This window comes from Actinia tenebrosa, unplaced genomic scaffold, assembly GCF_029948245.1.
Source record: "Actinia tenebrosa isolate PJP-AT-01 unplaced genomic scaffold, QUT_ActTen_1.0 PGA_scaffold9__36_contigs__length_13948895, whole genome shotgun sequence".
NCBI classification, from domain to species: Eukaryota; Metazoa; Cnidaria; class Anthozoa; order Actiniaria; family Actiniidae; genus Actinia; species Actinia tenebrosa.
The window spans coordinates 8,141,576-8,161,511 of NW_028292586.1; the positions used below are offsets into that span (position 1 = coordinate 8,141,576).

The window sequence follows — 19,936 nt, forward strand, 5'->3', positions numbered from 1 at the left end:
ACCTCCCCCACGCACCCCCCCCCACACCCCCCCCCCACAACCCCCCTCCAAACGTATTACGAAAAACGCAAGAACAGCCAATAATAATGAACAGCCCTGCGCAGCTATGTCATCATATAGCAAAACGTTCACGCATGAAGGTTCCACTGTCCCTTCATTTGACTGTAACGATTATTTGTTGATGAGTAGTGCATACGATAGCATTCGGACATCACACGATAGCAGTTCTTCTTTGACGAACCACGCGTGGGACCATCATGAAGATACTACAAGATGGGCTGACCCTTCTTAGCTATCGCACTTCGGATCTGGTAAGTTTCCAAAGACCAATTAGGATCCGTAGCTCTTTTGGATCCTCCTTCTAATTCACCCGGCTCATAGAGATATCGAACCGTGACATTACCTAATTTCTTTTCATGGGGGAAGACCGCCTCGAACTTCTGATGAAGGACTTGTGTTCCCACGTGTTTCTTTTTTATGGCATCCCTGGGTTTCATTCCCGTAGCCCTGGCCGCCTCGTTGTTCGAAGCTGCGACGACCTGGGGGAGCCTCTGAGTCCATTCCCTATTGCGTTTGGAGGGATCTTCCAGCTCTTTCCAATACTGGTATCCAAAGAGACGCTCGGCCAGGGTCTTATTGAATCTTTCGACAATGCTTTGACCCCTGTGGTACTCTGCTTTAGCTCTTCTAATTTTAGTGTCGTGGTCTTTCAGGGTCTTGGTAACCACGCCCATAAACTCCGTCCCCGCATCCACTTGCAGCAGCTTAGGCCATTTCAAGACGCGCTTATAAACCCTACCTAGGGCTTCTGCGACTTCCCCAGAATCCTTGCTGGTTATAGGTTCGGCGTCCTTATATCTGCTTGCGATATCAACTACGGTCAAAGCGTACCTATAGGTCTTCTTTCTCACCTTATCGTGCGGCAAGAAAAGCAAATCCGCCTGATGAACTTCATTGGGGGTATTTACGGTGAAGCTGGGCCTGGGAATGTACTTAGGCACGGGAAGATAAACCTGCCAGAGGGTTTGTTTTTTCAACCAGTTCTTAGCCGTTTCGTCTGATACCCTGGCCGCGGTCGCGAGTTTCTTGATAGCTGACGCTCCTCTCCAATAGCCTTCCGGCCCATAGTAAATCCTTTTGAGTTTGTCCTCTACGCGGCCCATTATATGAATAGAATCGCGCTTCGCTTGATTCAAGCGAAGGATAAAACAAGATTGATCTTACGTCCATTGAAATCCACCGTCTTTCCGTCCACTTTAATGGTGATGTTTATGCTTTCTACCAATTAGACAAGTCATAGCTCAAAGAAATGGGAGTGTATTCTACTGGGTCAAATGGATTACCTTTGGGTAGAAACTTGGACATAGAGAAGACTTTTCTCCATTGTTGTAACTATGGACCAAGTCGCAATAGACTTCATAAGAGGATGCGACTTTCCATTTCACATCATATGTACTGCTGCTATTTATCGTGGTACTAGTAAGGCCCAGGAGTTCTACCAATGAACTGTCCTTTAGATTGGCGCTCCCATTATTTTTCTTGAATTTCATTTCATGGGGTAATCCTGTGGTAAGAGTATATCCATGCTTTGCTAGCTCCTTAGCCAGTGTCATTGGGGTGTTAATGGGAATCTGGTATTTTTGGTTTGGTACCGGAAGTTCCGATGACAAAGCCATTAATTAAATTATACCAAGAATTGTACAAAGAGCAACTAACCAACCGAACCCTACAGGCTTTGATGGGAGGATTCAAATAAGTAGTAAAGTTATTCTTGTCGCTTTCCAAAAAGACGATCATTATATTAGATACGCCAAAGCCACGCCTCCGGCCAGCCCTGCGACTCCTACAAAGACCAATTCATTGTCTTTTCGTTTCTTAGAAGGCTGGTAGTAATTCTTGAACTGAGGCTTTTTCATTCTAAAGTCGGGGTGTGCTTGCGCATAAAGTTTGAAGGCGTAGTCTGTGTTTTCGAAGTTCTTGTCTGCCTGCATCTTGTCTTGGTAGTTCTTATCCAACCAATCCCTGTAAGCTTGTCTTTTTTCATTCCAAGCTGCAAACGTCCCTTTGATATTTCTCCAGCGCTAGTCGTGCCTTTTTCTTTCGGCGGCACCGCTTTTGTCGCCTCTAACTAATCTATCTAAATATTGACCACCATAATTAGCTCCAGTGAATGCTAAAGCTGCAATGACTCCACCTGCGACTAAGCTAACCATTATACATTAGGTAGGTACTTTTCCTTCCGTAGGTAATCCTTTACCATGATAGCCCCGCCTACGGCAGCGGTCATCTTAGCAAAGTTAGCGAAGCTCTTGCTTGGGTCTTCAGTAAAGTCTTCTTTGAGCACTTTCTTACCTACCCAACCAATACCCGCAACAATAGAAGTAATGATAGCTGCCTCTTCAACAGTTTTCAACAACGCGGTCGACATTATATTACAAAGCAAGAAGGAAAATCTAGGTCGCCGCGGGTGATAAATCTACTCCATTTCAGGGATCTTACTCTTTTTCGTCTCTACAGGTGCGTGATATGTTGGCGGCACATGCACGGCCTCCCACTTTACTTCTGGCTTCATATTCCGCCATTGTAAGTAGAGGCTGCCTGCTGCTATAGCAACTCCTAACGCGCCAATGACGTACCCAGGATTAATAAAGGATTCCTTTTCGTCCTCCACCTTTTCCACCTTCTTTGCTTTGTTCTTCTTATTCATCTCCGCGAGCTTCTTTCCCGCGGCAACTCTGCCTGCAGATTTAGGCTTGGTAATCTTCTGCTCCTCCTGAGGTTGTTCTTCGGTACCACTCATCTTATACTAAGGGACTTGAAGGACTTGACAAGTAACTTGATGACGACTTGACAATGACTTGGCAATGACTTGACAACGACTTGACTAAGTACTTGAGAATGACTTAAGGACGACTTGACTAAGTACTTGAGAATGACTTAAGGACGACTTGACTAAGTACTTGAGGTGACTTGACAACGACTTGACTAGGTACTTGAGGCGACTTGATCAGGTACCTCAGCAAGTGCTGCCTGAAAGACCTTTTCAACTTCTCTACCCTTTTTGAAGTCCTTCCAAGATGTTCCTAAGGAACCTAGTACCTCCTTCAAGTCGACATGCTGAGCTACGTGAAGTGCCGCAGAGGCGACTGCCATTAACTTACCGCACTTCAAAGACAACCACCCACAGGTTATCTTAAGTTCTTGGGCGATGACATAGTCATCTCTTATGTCCTTCTGTAGTTGCTCCACGTCGTCTATGGGCAGTGCAAGTCCAAGCAATTTAGTGGCAAGTCGGATAGCGGAGTCTGCTACGGCGTCCGTGGTCTTACTTGCGAGGGCGGCCTCGTACCTCTTATGGAACTTCTTAACCTCCTCTTCTGACAGCTTATTAACCTGCTCATGGGTGAGTTCCTTACCTATCATTTCCTTGCACTTCCCAGAAGACACAAGAATGTTAAGTTGTTCCTTGAGGTTACTTTCATCTAACTGTGTGGGGACTTCATCTATGAGCTGCTCAATGTCCATATATGTTAACGTCATACGGAAACCTCAAAGAGAAGATCATCTTGGAATGTTGATGCGTTTTTAAATGCCGCATGTATTCATACAACTGTTCCTTGCTTATCTCACCGCCGTAGTCGCTTAAGATGGTTTCCAGGTCAGACTTGCTCGGAGTATAAAATACTACGAGAGAGCCTATGTTTTCCCTAAAGGGCTTAGAGACGCTGGTAAGCTGCTGCGAGAGCAACCAAACGCTAATGTTGTCATGTCTGCCGCTAAAGGCGAGCTTCACTAATTCGGAGGTGCGCCTTTTTACGTCGTCCCCACAGGCAATGTCATCCAATATGAGGAGCGTCTGTGTATCTTTAGGGAATTGCTTGTGCCAGAACTTCAAATGGCTGGATAACTCGTTAGGATCTAAGATATCTACGAAGAAGTCGTCATCTTTCACTCCTATGCCTTCCCAGGTGCGGTTATTCACGTAGGTGGGGCACAATAGCACGATATAGTCGAAACGGTATCTAAAGGGTCCTAATAGCTGCTCCACGATGAACTGGGTCTTTCCGCAGCCGGTGGGTCCTACTATCAGAGCGTTATAAGGCATGTGATCTGGGTTCATATATAGATGGACCCAGTGGAAGCAGTAAGAAGGATTGTCGCCGACGCAAAAGATAAAAGAGACACCATAGAAATGCAAAGGGAAGAGATAGACCGGTTAAAAGAGCGCGTACAGGAATTGTACGATGAAATGTGTGGTCTGAAGCGTGCAGAACGGTTTGGCGCGCTTTTGACAATGGCGGGCTGGGCTAAGGAGTCCATTAAGGACTTCATTCGATATCCCCCATAGATATATGGACTGCATTACGTGCGAACTACCTGCTGACTGCATAATCCCTCCCAAAACACCGATACCCAAACCGTGTAAAAAATACACCTGCCGTCACTGTAATAAGGTATTCTCTGAAGAAGACTTCGTTGGACATTGGTGTCCCGCGGATACTAAAGCACAAAGGACTTTAGACGACGCTCGAGAAGAGTAAGAGGTCGCAAAGAAGATCTTACTAAACCCCAGCAAGAGGAATTAGCATAGGTCTTTCTTTTTTATTGTTATTTTGTTAAATGCTGCAAAGAGGTCTCAAGTAAGGACCTATTTTTATTGTTATTTTGTTAAATGCTGCAAAGAGGTCTCAAGTAAGGACCTATTTTTTATTGTTATTTTGTTAAATGCTGCAAAGAGGTCTCAAGTAAGGGCCTATTTTTTATTGTTATTTTGTTAAATGCTGCAAAGAGGTCTCAAGTAAGGACCTATTTTTTATTGTTATTTTGTTAAATGCTGCAAAGAGGTCTCAAGTAAGGGCCTATTTTTTATTGTTATTTTGTTAAATCATCGTAATCGAAGAATGGTTAACATGATTATCTTTTTGCTGGTTTCAACGATGAGAAAGAATGATGCCTCATCTTTTAATGGGGGCTTAACAAAATAACAAGAAATAATAGACCTTATCCTAAAACCCTCTTACAGGGTTTAACAATTTAACAATAAAAAATAAGGTATATATAATGAAGTGCGTGCAATGTGATAGAGCCTTTAGTAGCAAGCAGCGACTGCAATACCACCTTTCCAAGAAAGTCTGTCAAAAGACCATCAGCACTGTTTGCGGTGACTGCGGTAAGGAACTCTCCACTGTACAGACCCTACGATATCACCGCGAGCATAGAGTCTGCCTTAAAGGCCATTGCCACCGATGCGATGAACCCCTCTTTGAAGAAAACTGGCATAAATACCGCTGCCGACGTTACCACCTTGAAGAAGTAGTCTGCGAGAACCACGGAGACTTAGCAGAGCGATGTTGCCCCCTTGAAACCAGCCGGGCGCTCACGCGACGTAAGAAGGAAATAGACCAAGTCTTCGTATGCTTCGACGACTACGAAGGAGTAAGATGGGAGAACCGAGAACACTGGGACGGCATCTGCGATAAATGTGGTTGTCAACGCAGCGGTCAACATATTTGGTGTTGCCTGTACGAAGGTCCCAAGCCTTTAGACCATTACCTTGCAATACGAAAAGAATGGTCTAATATATGATGTTACCTTACGTCGCAGCGTTCGCAGGAGGAGCCTTGATTACGATATCGATCGATCTAATGCCAGAAAAAATAAGGTCCGACGTAGCAGACCAATACCTCGAAGCCCACAAGGACGATTAATCGCACAATGGATTAGCCGCCACCGTTCTTTCAACGTCGAACTTCCATCGACCGTTGGCTTTACCATAGCTACGTATGTGAGTGTACTCTTCACCTTGCAGTACGTACCGTACGCAGTCAGGAGCCCATAGACTGTACTCTTGACCACCGTCTTCCAGGACTAACCTTAAGCGGTTGATGTCCTCGAAGACAACGTAATTTTTTATTTTGTATGCGATACCTGGTATCAATTCACGCCAGTGAGTTTGTTCGACAATCATTATATCTATGAAATATTTTTTGGTGCGTTCGTAGCGCCTCCTGTGACTTGAAAGCCTTAACGCAGCCAGGACAAGGTATGCGAATGCCGTCGACGTAACGGCCGATTTCCCTGCAGATCAGATCGTAATCGTTGCTTACCATCGTTAAGTAACCATTTAATTCATATTGCGCCAATACCGCTTTTTGTTTGTCGGACAATACGCCGTTACCCTTTGGCGTCTTCAGTTCCAGACATAGCCCATCGTATTTCTTATGGGAGTTAAGAATTAGGATGTCGGGTTGACCTGCCTGGTAGCCCTTTTGCCAGCACGTTATCCTTTTACTGGTGGTATCCTGCAATTCCCCGAGTCCAGGTGCTAATAACAGCGTAGGGTGAAACCGACGCATGTAATCTACGACTTTCTTGTGCAGGTCGAACTCGTTCTCGATCTTGAAGACTAACTTGTTTGGACCATCCAGAGAGTACTTTCCCGTCTTCCTTAACGTAGGTAGGACATCCTCGAAGACCCAATCTTGAAATGCCTCTGCTGTCGGTAGCTTGGAGCTAAATATTAACTGATACAAACCAGATTCCGTCACGTACAGGGATTGCGGGTGTGAACCAGAAGGGAGGCGATTCACCTCCAACTCGCTAAGCCTCTTCTTATGCTTATCCCGCACGTGGACTTTAATAGCATCTTTGGTGTCTGCGTAACCTAATGCCTTTGCTACCTCTTTCGCCTTAAAGTACAGCTTGTCGCTTTGCACTAGGCATTGCAGTTTAGTTTCGTTGTTTTCGAATACGCGGAGCATATTATACGTAAGGGATATTTTTATCCTCAGTCATCCTAGTACGCAACGCTCTTTAGCTGATTCATTTCCACGCTTAGCTGCGCGTCTGAGACTACGAAGATATATGCGTTGATCTTAGTAGCGTCGCTGGCATGTTTGGTGCGCTTGATCTCCAACGTAATGCCGTCCTGGGTATTTACCAGGCGTAAACCCTGTCCATGTAGGTCTTCGTCGTTCGTCGTGCGCATGTCGATCCACAGCGCATACTTATCCTTAAAGAATTTCTTTGGGTCAATTTGGTCGCCAAACTTACGTGCGACTTCCCGGTACATATCCGCGGGCTTTATCCCTTGTGAGTAAACCTTATTAGGCACTCCGTTGATGCTAACACCTACGTTGGTAATGTTAGGATTAAAGAACGCCTCAGAGTCGCGCAATCCTGCCGTGTATGTCTTTGCGAACAGCAACATTATCCCTGTAAGGCTGCGCCTGGGAAGGTTAATGCTTTGGTTGATGACCTCTTCGACGTTATTTGTAAAGCTGAACGTCTTGTACATCACGACGTGATCGTAAAGGAAAGCCTTCCCGGAGCTGTATTCCATACCGGCGCTACGGGCTAAGTCTTCGCTGTATACCGTTTCATACTGCAGCTCTAAGTTAGTAACGGAGTATGGGTGGACGGCTGAGGAACTTACATCTTTTCCTTGCAGGATGTTCGTAGTATCTGCTAGGGTCACTTCGAACTGCAGCTCGCTTAGCTGCCTTGGGTAGTATGCACCGTGGTTCGTAATAACTTCGAAATCTAATGGAACGACATATTTAGTACCATAAGCCGTCTTTATTTCGTCTTCTCCCGAGGCGCTGTCGGTTGCGCTTCTTACCTTGCGTATGGCTTCGCTGGCGATTCCCTGCTCTATCCTTTGCGCGCGGTCAAATGCAGTCAACCATAAGTCTTTGTACGTGGTATACAGATCGTACCTATTTAAGTCCAAGAGGGATTCCCCTGCGAACTTCACCCGCATCTTTGAGACAATGTTGCGGCCAAGGTCGTTGACAACGTGACGCGCGTCCGCAGTGCTTGGTTGTATTGCTAGGTCAAACCTTAGCGCCAGGGTTCCAGGAACTAAGACTAGGTTATCCGTTAGGCGGGGCACGCCTACGTACAGGGTTTCCCCTGGCTTAGCGCTGCTGGGGGTGAATGTGACACGGTGAAAGGTGCGTTCTGCTTTCAGTCCGCCAACCTGCTTAGGTAATACGTTGGGGTTTAACTTTGAGCTTATCATATATAATGGAAGTAGAAGGAACGGATTTTGACCCCACCACCGAAGAAGGTCAAGTCGATATTAACGACGACGAATACGACGCATGGACTAAAGGCGCGGAAACCGACCCCCTAATCTACGACATGGCTCTAGAAAACAAGTATGGTAATAGATGGAAAAGCTTCAAGGCCGCCTTGAATCGCATGTGGCAATCGAAAAACCACGGCAGCCCCGTCCCTGAGTACTTGGAGCTTCAAAACATAGAGCAGCCTGAGGCAGCCGCGCGGGAAACTGTAGAGTGGGCAACGCAAGAGTTAAGGATGCGTCACCCCCACATTGACACTGACGCGATAAGACTCACAGAAAAAGGAAACAAAGTCCTCATAAGCGTCAGAGACCTGAGACAACCCGACAAAGACCGCTGGACGAAACCACAGCTCCTTTTTGACGAAAATGGCTCGATCAAGGTTAACGTGGCAAGATTAAGGGGCTTTCAAGAGGCCGCCCGAAGCATGTTAGAAGGTATGGAAGCATTGAATGAAAGGATTGCGCTAGAAAAACGCGCTATCGAACTGCAAAAAACGTTAATGGAAAGGGAAACAGAGTATGAAAAACGAATACGGCAGCTAACCGATGCTCAAAAGAAAGAAATCAAGGGCAAGAACGAAGTCATACTGCAATTCAAGCAAGAAGCTGAAACGGCTTTAGACGAAAGAGACCGAGCCAGACACGCCTTCGATCTTGCTATAAAAGACCTGGATATGAGCAAGGAAGAAGCCAAAAACTTGCATATTACCATAGCTGGCTCTTTGGAGGAACGGCGGCAGTTGGTTGCTGAAATCAACATTAAAGAAGAGCAAATCCAGCAAAGAGATCAGGCCATCGAAGACCTGGAAAGAAACATATCCGAAAAGCAGGAAACAATCGAGGACCAAACCCGTCCCGAAGAGGAAAGGGAAGCAGCTCAAAAGGAAGTGGAGGCCCTCGAGGTACGCCTTGCGGAATTACAGGCGCAAAAGGAAAACCTGGAAAGAGAATTGGGGCTTACCACCAAGGAAAAGGTAAAAAGAGCCCTTTTGAAGTATGGCGTTCCGCTGGCATTTGCGGTCGCTATTTCGAGCGTAGTAGGAGTTATCCTATCCGCGCTTAAGGCTACAGGCGCGGGCGTAAAGAAATTAGGCAATGGACTAACGGACTTAGGAAAAAAGATGGCAGCCGGTCTTCCTGGGCTGCTGGGTTCGGTTGTTTCCTTGGCACTTAGGGCCGGCGGAGAACTGCTAAAGTTTGTGGGGAATAACGTTTGGATCTTGGTCGTCGCTATTGGAGTGGTACTCCTGAAGAAGATTCAGGGTTAATCTTATCTGGGTACGTTACTGGGGGCTTATCCTTGTCGGGTACCCGAGGCGTTCTCGGCTTGGGATAAGTAAAGATAGTATTCGCGCCGCCTCGATAATGCGGGACTAACGGCAGCACGCTCATGGTGCTAATGGGTTTGTGGTTCCAGGCGGCATCGTCGTTTTTATACACACCATTTATCACTACATAACCAAAGTTTGATCCGTCGCTGGTAACGTCGTCAGGAAACACCTGCAGCTTAGCATACTTACAGTTAACTACCACGTGAAACGTAACTGGTGTTAGGTTTTCACCGCTAAACTTGTTTGGCTCCATCGAAAAGTGAGCTACTCTCCTATTGCTCGAGGAAGTTCGATAGGGAGTTAAAGGCTCGTTATTCTCATCAACAAGCCTAAACCCCACGTTTGCGCTTACCAACGTACCAACGTTAATGGTGCAAACGACTAACGCAGGACCTCCAACTTCAACCCACATCCCCACATCGAACCACTCATGTTTGTTGTAACTCTCTGACCCTAGGTAGTGGAGGTAACGCATTTCGCTTAAATGTGGATTCATATATTTAAAGGCTAAGCACCGTAAGAGTGCTAATTGTCATGTGATTATAAGCCTTATTTCTCTGATCTTCTATGCTATTTATGCAAACGCTCCCGGTGTCGTCTACGCGTATCTGCAGCTTTACCTCCCCATGGCAATCGGCAACCATGTGTAAAGTCCAAACCGATAAATTTTCAGCGCTACTCGTCGGTGGTTCTGCGGAAAAGTGTGCTGGCTCCCTGTTGTTCGTCTTCGCGCGCATTGGCTGTAGTGCGCCGTTAACATCGCAAAATCGAAACCCAATGTTAGCATGACTCGCGGAGCCGAGGCAAATGCTACAAAGGATTAACTTCTTTCCTGAGTAGTTCAAATCCACGGACATGCCCGTGACATCAACCCAAGATGCCTGGGTGTATTTTTTCTCGCCTGCGTAAGTCGTATAAACGCAATCTACTCCAGCTACGTAGGGGTTGTTCATCGCCATATATAATAACTCAGACCAACACCCGCGGCTGCTAAGCTGGCTTTTAGTAAGTTATGGTCGTATTCCTCGGGTATCGTAGGCATAACATGGGCCTTCTTCGATGGTTTCTTAACTACGGGTAGCTTCGCTTCGTGTGACTTTTTTGGCTTCTCTACGAAGTGAGGAATGTTCCTAAGAGTGTCAGAGTTCACGTCATTCACCCCAAACTTCATATCCTTAGTAGCTCGCTGCAGCTTGTTGTTATAACCCACAACGGAATTGGTGTTAATAACTAAATTACTTGGCATTAACCAACAACCAGGCGACAAAGCGTAATCCAGCCGCACTTTAGACTGCTGCACCGCTAATTGATATCTCTGCACCGATTTAGATATGTCATTTTCTATTATTGCAGACTCAAATAAAGTTAGGAATTCTTGTTGCGTTTCCTGTGAAGCGCCTTGGGATCCAACAATGGGGTTGCGGGTATTTACCTGCGCTCCCAGGATGCAGTACACGAATGCTTCAATGCTACGGTTAATCCTGGCTAGGTTCCTTAAACCTTTTCCTTTCATTAACACAAATGGATCCCAAGTGCCGGGGTAGTTCGTTTGAATTCTAGTAATTAATGAATTATTACCCTTATTACCACCCATATCACTGAACTCTAACTCATTACTTGGGTATTCCTGATGTCCGTAGTCAGCCGGCTTCTCACCATTGGCACCCCAAACATAAACAATGCCAAGCCCATGCGTCTTACCCTCCTTATAACGAAAATCTTTTTGCTGTGGTTTGAACTCATTAATTAACCTTTCCAGGGCTGCGGAGTCGTAGCGGTTATTCATTGGATTAAATGCCCCATCTCCCGGTAGGGGTACGTTAAGCTCCTTCAACAACCTCCTTACCGTAAAGGCAACGTGAAACCGCATAAATGAAATGTGGAACATGTCCGCGGCAACACCACAACCTTTAGTGGCGGCCCAAATAGCAAAGTTTAACTGCTGTGACCAATACCGCATGTTGGGTCCTGCTAACCATTCCCTGGCCTCTTTACCTGACGTATGCTTCAACATCGTCTCTTTAAAGATATTCCTTACTACTACGTTAAATGATTGCTTACCCACTAAAATCTCTAGATGCGTTACCAATTTTTCGAAGTTGTTTACACCACCTTCAGCATCGTAAAATGGGTAATCTTCCGTGGTTAATAATAGATTCCTTGGAAAATTAGGTGCTTTATAAACGGGCTTATGAACGGGTGTTTTTGGGTGTAATTTTTCCAATCCCTCTTCCAAATCCTTATTGCTGTAAACTAAGTCATCATACTCTTTGAAGTAAATCCCGTCAGATCTGCTTTCAAACTTCGAGGTTACTGCTTTGGGATACAATTTCTTAAATGCTTCCCAATTCCAGTGGCTGTTATGTGGTTGCTCCTCTATGTTATTTCCAAAAGCGTCGTACATTAGTATATAATGGATGTTATACCATCAGCGCCTCCACTTTATCCTGAACTTCCTAAGGAACCTAACGAATTAAACGCTGAAAACTTTAGGCTCAACAAAGCAAATTTAATCCTGGCTTACTTGGAAGGGCAGGCAAAACACTACGAAAAAGTTAGGAAGAAATACGTCAGAGCCCGTAGCACGCTACATAAGATTGCGATAACTTCAGGATCCATATCTGTTGTGTTAACGGGCTCCGGCGTTGCTACTTCGCTTACTGGGCCGGGAATAATCGTTGGAGTTCCTTTGGCCGGCGTTGGGGCAACCTGTGGTATCATTTCGGCTTTTGCTACGGGTATTATGAAACAGTTGTCAAGCAAAATATCCAAGCATGACACGACAATAGCTCTGTCAAGGGCTAAAGTAAATACTATCACTGACCTCGTCTCAAAGGCTTTGCGTGACAGAAAGATAGACGACGTAGAATTCTCGCTTATCTTAGCTGAAGAGGAAAAGTACGAGAAACTAAAGTCGGACATAAGGAATAAAAAAACAGTCGTAAAAGACCTTTCCGAGGAATCTCGCAAAAAGATCTACCAGGAGGCAAAAGAAGAGCTTCAAAGAAAGCTTGCTCAGTAAACATCTGCTTCGAAAAGAGCGTGACGGGATTCTATTTACATATTGAACGTCAGTCTAGAAATTACGCGTAATATAAATTCAGTGAATTATTACGCGTAATACGAATTATTTGGCGAATTATTACGCGTAATACGAATTATTTGGCGAATTATTACGCGTAATACGAATTATTTGGCGAATTATTACGCGTAATATAAATTATTTGCATAACCTTATTTGGCAAATTATTACGCGTAATATAAATTCATCGTATGAATTACGCGTAATATGTTATTGTCGCCTCGGAATCCATCCTAACAGGGGGTGGTTGGGGTCTATTTTGTAAAATATTTCGTAAATTACGTCAGGGTAATAAGGAATATCCTTATCCAGCCGACAAAACATCCACTCGGCTCTGCTCATATCAGAAACCTCGGGAATAGACTTACCGGTAATTTCAGACAAAAGATAGGGAATAGCTTTGTAATATTTCCCTAGTTTTAATTTTTTCAACGTTTTCCGTAGACTTTGTGGGGTTGGCTCTTCTAAGTGGTTTATAATTCTTTCCATTACTTCGTCGTCTAAATATACCGGCCGTTGACCTTGAATGTGACTCATCCAGTCTCTGAAGTATTTTATTCTTTTGTATGGCGTCTTCTTACGACCTCCGTTGGAATAATATTGTTCCCTGGTAGCACAAGGCACGGCATTACGAATATTTTTACCGCACTCGTAACACTGTGCTGACGTGTCGTCTTCTATTTGCATTTTCTTACCACAACAAATATACTTATTTGGTGGTGGGGTAACAAACTTGGGTTTCAAGCACTTTACACAGAAATCATAAGCAAACTCTTTACATTCTTCGCACTCCATATATAGACTAATATATTTAAGTGCGCTGTTGCCCCCAACCACACTTGGAGTGGGGATTGTCCGTAGGTGGATTTTTGACACGGGTCTTGCCCGTGTTGAGATTGCGCTGGAACCCCCATTCCCTATACTACTCAAGGTATTGATCGTAATGACACTTGATTATGCGGGTGTTGTTTATTTGCACTTTTTTGCAATTTTACACAATTTTGTGGAAGAAAAACATTCCACGATATTAAAACATTCAACAAGAAATATACACACAACCTCATAGAATTTATGTTCAATAAATTACATTTTGTTCAAAATATAGAGTTATCGAGAATGATTAAAAAATCCTCCCAGAAAAAAATATAAAATGAAAGTTATGAACCAAAATAATATTTAATACAAATTTTTAATGGTTTCAGTAGATCTTTGCCAGCTTTTACTCCAGTGTGCTTCATCATCAAGTTCAGCATTTCTTTTCTCTTTTATACTCACTAGTGCAGCAAAGAATTTAGATTTGTATTCCTGGAAAAGCAGAATATGTTTATGAAGTAAACGATTGGTGGTGGGATTCCTGTGTTAAAACTGGAGAACAAGGGGCTGGGTACTATCAGTCGTAATTTCTTACCTCGTAAGCCTTGTCACGTGCTTTGATAGCAGCGAAGTGCGCCTGAGTTGTTTTGACGGTTTTGATTGTTGGGGTTCGTACATTAAACGTTAAGAAAATTGGTATTGAAAACTTCGAACATCAGATGAAACGTCGATACAAATGTTCTAAATAGCCAGCTTTCGATATTCTGGTTGAGAGTTCAAACACAAAACATTTCGAGTCGAGGCTCCGGAGTGTCACGAATATCGCTCGCTTGGGCTACCTGTGTTCTAATATGTTAATTAATCGTTGTTAACACGTCATAACGCGCGCAAGCGTATTCTGATTCGATCCTCAATAAAACACGCCGTCCTAAACTAGGACCTATCTTTTAGGTTGTGTTAGTCACAACACGGGGAAACAAAAGAAAAATTACGATTGAAATATTGTTTCCCCGGAGCCTCGACTCAAACATGCCGTCAGATAACCAACGTCATACAGGGGCCTGGCCAGGATTTTCCACGGGGGGAGGGGGGAGGGGAATTCAAAAATCCGTCATTTTGTTACTAGGTTTTCAATACCCAATATGTTTCTTCAAAACATTCCCATAACCAAATTATTGATCAGGAAGAGTCCATATGAGAGTTCTATGCTGTTCTTCACAACGAGCACATTTCATCACTTTAAAAATCGTAAGGTATTGGCGTGCCGTGCCGTCACTATAAACGCTGTTCTGAGCATCATGATGATATGCTAAGCAGTGAACGACGCACCTTAGCTGCTCTCTCTAAGTTAAGTACTGTATATTTATGTAATGTAAAGGATATTTGTTATCTTCTCCATGCGTTGCTCAATGTCGAATTCATTGGTTGGAAGACCATCCCACGTGGCACTGCCTGAAGGAAACGGCTCCAGTTTATCTGCAATAAATCATTACTTTTAATTTACATAATATAATAGCGCATGCAGATATTAGCATTTGATTTTTATGCAGGGTCAACTCGCTACGCGCGGTCAGCTTGATTCACAACCGTTCTCCCTGTCGTCCACGCGTAGCGTTTTTGAATCGTTTTCGCCCGTGCATACGAATCTGTTTTGCAAAAGTTGCGTTTTAATGTGGCGTATTTACCCGATACGTGTGTACAGAGGGCCATTCCGCAAAGATAAAAAAACCGTTCTCAAAAATATCTGAATACTTGGGGACAGGGCATCAGAGAACGCAGCGGTATTCTTGTCATGTGCGCGCGCAGTCGACTCTTTAATCTGATTAGTAGGTTTTTTTCCTTTATTTTTGGGTGCTTTCTTACGTTTGCGGTGCTTAAAAGAAAGAATAGAAGAAAACATCCGGCAAGTGGATACCGGCTCCTCAAAAAGCAAAAAGCAAAAAGCAAAAAAAAAAAAAAAAAAAAAAAAAAAACCTTAGATACTAAACCGTCAAACTAACACAACAGCCTTATTCATGCATGTCCCCTGTTCTGTTCAGTAATCACAGCAGACAAGAACGACCAAAAGCACTGAGTGCTTCATCACTGCGTGCGTGCTTTTTCACTGAACGAAAGCACGGAAGAAACTTGCTCTATTTAACTAGAAGAGAACTAATATAATATATATATACCTTTATTCTCTTCGCCTCCTGCTATTTTGTCTCTTAAAAGTTGTTTAGTGGTTTTGGGCTTCGGCTCCACGACTGGAATATAAAACAACAACAAAATTGTGTTTTTTCAGCCTTATTAACATTGTTCGGGGGCGTCTCCACCCCTTTCGCTGGTAAGAGGGAGGGGGCGGGAGGAGAGAGGAAGAGGAAGGAGGGAGAAGGGAGAAGGGAGAAGGGAGAAGGGAGAAGGGAGAAGGGAGAAGGGAGAAGGGAGAAGGGAGAAGGGAGAAGGGAGAAGGGAGGAGAGAGGAGAGAGGAAGAGGAAGGAGGGAGGAGGGTGAAGGGAGAGGAGGGAGAAGGGAGGAGAGAGGAAGAGGAAGGAGTGAGGAGGGAGGAGGGAGGAGGGAGGAGGGAGGAGGGAGGAGGGAGGGGATCCAAGTTATTTGAGATGGTTAGTGATGTAACGGTTTGATCTTTCCCTTGATCCGAGTAGTCTTCTGTATGCTAAAAGTATGCTAGAGTCCTCTCTATAGTACACTGAGCTCTCAAAACGAAGTGTAATTTTTTACAAACTGCGTGGTTTTACCTCCAACTAACACGTCATCTATAGTAAGGACAGCATCAAACTGTAGTAACATCGTCTCACAAATGTGTGCCAGCTTCTCGACAAACGACGCGCCAAACTGTACTTCCATTTTCTGAAACATTTCGACACATTAAAGATGATGAAAACCATTTGAAAGACATGCTGTACTGATATCAACCAAACCCATGAACCCATGAACCCGTGCGTGCGTGCGTGCGTGCCAGCAAGCAAGCAAGCACATATATATATTTATATTACCATTAAAGTATCAGCATGATCTCGGATAGCATTATTTGCTTCCGTGGTTCGCTGTATTTCTTGCTGACACAACGAGTCCATTTCGTTACGGTTATGAGGATGGCCAAGGCTTGGTCGCAGCTGGGACTGATATTGTTGCTAAGTAATAGAAAAGCAAACAAACTATAAGAGGAATGAATTAACATGGAAGTTGAAAAAATAAATGTTTGTAATTGGTGTTGGTAGTGGTGCTGGTGGTGATAGGAAAAGGAGGGGTTATGAAATAAATTTTACTTGAGAAAGACGTAAGAAAATTATTGAATGAAAAAAACAAAAACAAAAACAAAAAACAAAACAAAAGAATAATAAGTGTTGCAGTCAACAGAGCTTTTAAGTTGTAACGTATTTCCGGGTGCAAGGCACACAAAAGATCTCTAAAATCTTTCCACAACGTTTTCCCAGGATTTATTCTCTACCTTCACCAAATAAATATATGAACAGAAAATCCTGCTATGAAGTAAAAAACACAGAAAAATATATGTAAAAGTAAGTATTAATTTGGACCCGGAAGTCGTTTTTCGTTCGAATAACGTCACACTTATAGCTCTATACTATACTGAATGGGAATGAATGGGAAATGAAGCAGAAGAAAAGAGAAGTGTCCTCTGTCAAGTGTGTTGACATACTTTTCTTTGATCTAGTTCAGTTCTGTGTTGCTGATATTCTTTTCGCTTCTGTTCTCTTTTGTTCTCCAGTTCTTTCATCTGTTCTTCCAAGACAACGTTGATTGCAAGTGGAGGAACACGCACAATCAGAGTAGAAAACTTCTGCAGTTGGCTTCGAAGTTCTTAAATATGAAATAACAAACCCAGTCAATTAAAGCACATAACACAATGTCGTTCGTTGAAGCTCTTCTTTTCTTCAATATTAAGTTTACTTCCCTCCTCTCCGTGCTCAGGTACCTGTGCATCTGTTTTCAGCACAGATGACGTCAAAACATGATATGTTCCCATAACTCTGCGCAATCTATGCATCTGTTTTATCATAGAAGAACAGATGACATCAAATCGTGTAATATATTCCATATCTAGCCTAGACATTTTTCACATTAACAGAGTGCAAACCTGTGCGTCTGTTTTCTTATAACAGCACAGATGACATCAAATCGTGTAATATATTCCATATCTAGCCTAGACATTTTTCACATTAACAGAGTGCAAACCTGTGCGTCTGTTTTCTTATAACAGCACAGATGACATCAAATCGTGTAATATATTCCATATCTAGCCTAGACATTTTTCACATAAACAGAGTGCAAACCTGTGCGTCTGTTTTCTTATAACAGCACAGATGACATCAAATCGTGTAATATATTCCATATCTAGCCTAGACATTTTTCACATAAACAGAGTGCAAACCTGTGCGTCTGTTTTCTTATAACAGCACAGATGACATCAAATCGTGTAATATATTCCATATCTAGCCTAGACATTTTTCACATAAACAGAGTGCAAACCTGTGCGTCTGTTTTCTTATAACAGTACAGATGACATCAAATCGTGTAATATATTCCATATCTAGCCTAGAAGTTTTTCACATAAACAGAGTGCAAACCTGTGCGTCTGTTTTCTTATAACAGCACAGATAACGTCAAATCATGGTCTATACCTTGAATACAGGAATTATGGTAATCCTCTGCTTGAGTCTTGTACGACAACAACCGCTGGACAAGGATTTCGGCGCAGGCGTCAAAATTCTCTTGAATGGCTTTAGGACGTGTGGGTAACCTTTGTAAACCCTTCTGTCTGTAGTACATCTAAATGGAGAAGAAATAAAACAAATTAGATATACTCACTGGGTTCCCTGTGGTAATAGCAAGCATCTCACTCTCATTACTCTCCTCACTCTCTTTCGAGGCATGCCACTAACAGGATTCCCAATCGTGACGCTTGATGATCATTTATATAGCGCCCTTTCTATATTGATATAACCAAGGCTATTTACATTGAGTTGCGAATTTCAGATTGCTTTTTTGAATGCAATTTAAAAGCATGAGAGATGGTTAGTACGAGATGTAGACACTGAGGGTGGTCACTGCCAGGGTTTCTTTACGTCTTCAGTGGTTCTTTTACATCCCTCCGATATTGGAAAAAAATTGTCTGAGATGTCTGACAAGGCATAAAACTTGAGTCACAACGTCCGAAAACGATTATCAAGAGCTTAGTTCTCACACTCTGTCAGGCATAATATTACACAGGCCACCCATTTTTAAATATCCAACCTCGAAGAAAAGGTAAATTTCAGAAGTGCGGCGAAAGAAAGCAGGGAAGGTTCATGTACTTACCTCTGCAGTGGCCAGCAGACCTTCGAGTCCCTCCCTCAAGATGTTGTTGATTTTAGCCAGGAAATGTCTTCAGAAATGCAACAACAACAACAACACTATTAGGTTTGCACTGACTAATGGGGTTCAGGTTAGGATAGAGACCTTTAGCACTATGTTCTTTTTAGGTACCGCAAACCTCAAACTGCAATTCGACGTCAGGCGTTTTTTCAGACAAAGTTGTTGCTGAAAGAGCCGCCATAATGCATTTTGTTGATGCTTTTTTTTATTTAACCATATCTTTTCTCATCGTTAGCTCCAAGAGCCATAACGGCTCATCTAGGGAGATCTTATTGATGCTTAGTGTTTTTCGTTGTTTGCGGGCGTGTTTCTGGACGTGTTTCAGGGCGTATTTCCTAGCGATTAGCGATAAACCTGATGATAAAGTTGTCTAATGGCTTTCGACTCTCGTTAGACTCGCTAGATAGCATCCTGCATATTATTTGTTAAATATAAATATAGTCAACTTACTCTCCATCGTCAGGAACTTCTCCGAAAATCAAATACTTTTTATCATATTTAGGTCCTTGATCTTTCTTGTTTCCACTGGTCTTCCTTGTACGGCTAGTAAAGGGATACACACAACCATCAACATTATCCAATCCTAAAACGACCTCGCTTATCTAACATGACAGTCAGCGCACATTCCGGAGTCAGGAGGTAAGATTGTTCGAGATCACAACACAGGTGCTCTGGTGATAGTCCTCGATCAGTACGGATGCGCGCACAGAACACGTGACTTACCCGGCACTCTTGACCTTTTCGATGTCTGTTCTCTTTAAAAGCAACAAGCAAAGAAAGTTAATATTGAGTGATGAATCACACGAGTTATATCGGTCCGTGGATAGCCGACTTCTGTCTTCCTGTGTGTCTGGCACATATCCAGAATACCACATTGGAAAAGATAGTAACTCTACACTACCCTCGACAAATCCATCCTTTCAAAATGTATACATGCAACTGATCAATGAGGAAAGGAATTCACAGGTACCCCAGATCTCGTCTGAGAGGTCAGCAAGATATTTACAATGGACGACCACACAATGGATTATTTTGACGATACATGTACAGTGACCATCTAGGATCGTAAGGCATTATGAGATGTTCAGTGGGCACATTAAAGATGGAGGAAAATATATCCTTGTGTTTGTCTTTCTTACTGAGTAAAAATGATCGATGTGCCGTCTTTAGCTGTGATAATGACAGGCGTTATAAAAGAATAAAATAAATAATCGAGCCTCATATTAGCTCTATATTTGCCCCCCCCC

General features: G+C 43.4%; 1 protein-coding gene across 1 annotated transcript in view; it reads right to left on the minus strand.

Annotated features, from left to right (window-relative positions):
• Positions 1-13,498: 13,498 nt before the first annotated feature.
• LOC116294539 (coiled-coil domain-containing protein 180) overlaps positions 13,499-19,936 on the minus strand; it is a 32,153-nt gene continuing 25,715 nt past the window's right edge. The window contains exons 35-45 of the mRNA XM_031702163.2: positions 19,413-19,444; positions 19,140-19,232; positions 18,633-18,699; positions 17,957-18,104; positions 16,975-17,135; positions 16,310-16,447; positions 16,052-16,163; positions 15,487-15,558; positions 14,699-14,791; positions 13,911-13,987; positions 13,499-13,807 (exon numbers count right to left, since the gene is read on the minus strand). Of these exons, the coding sequence (XP_031558023.1) occupies positions 13,679-13,807; positions 13,911-13,987; positions 14,699-14,791; positions 15,487-15,558; positions 16,052-16,163; positions 16,310-16,447; positions 16,975-17,135; positions 17,957-18,104; positions 18,633-18,699; positions 19,140-19,232; positions 19,413-19,444 (1,122 nt within the window). The 3' untranslated portion in view covers positions 13,499-13,678. The remainder of the gene's footprint in view (positions 13,808-13,910; positions 13,988-14,698; positions 14,792-15,486; positions 15,559-16,051; positions 16,164-16,309; positions 16,448-16,974; positions 17,136-17,956; positions 18,105-18,632; positions 18,700-19,139; positions 19,233-19,412; positions 19,445-19,936) is intronic.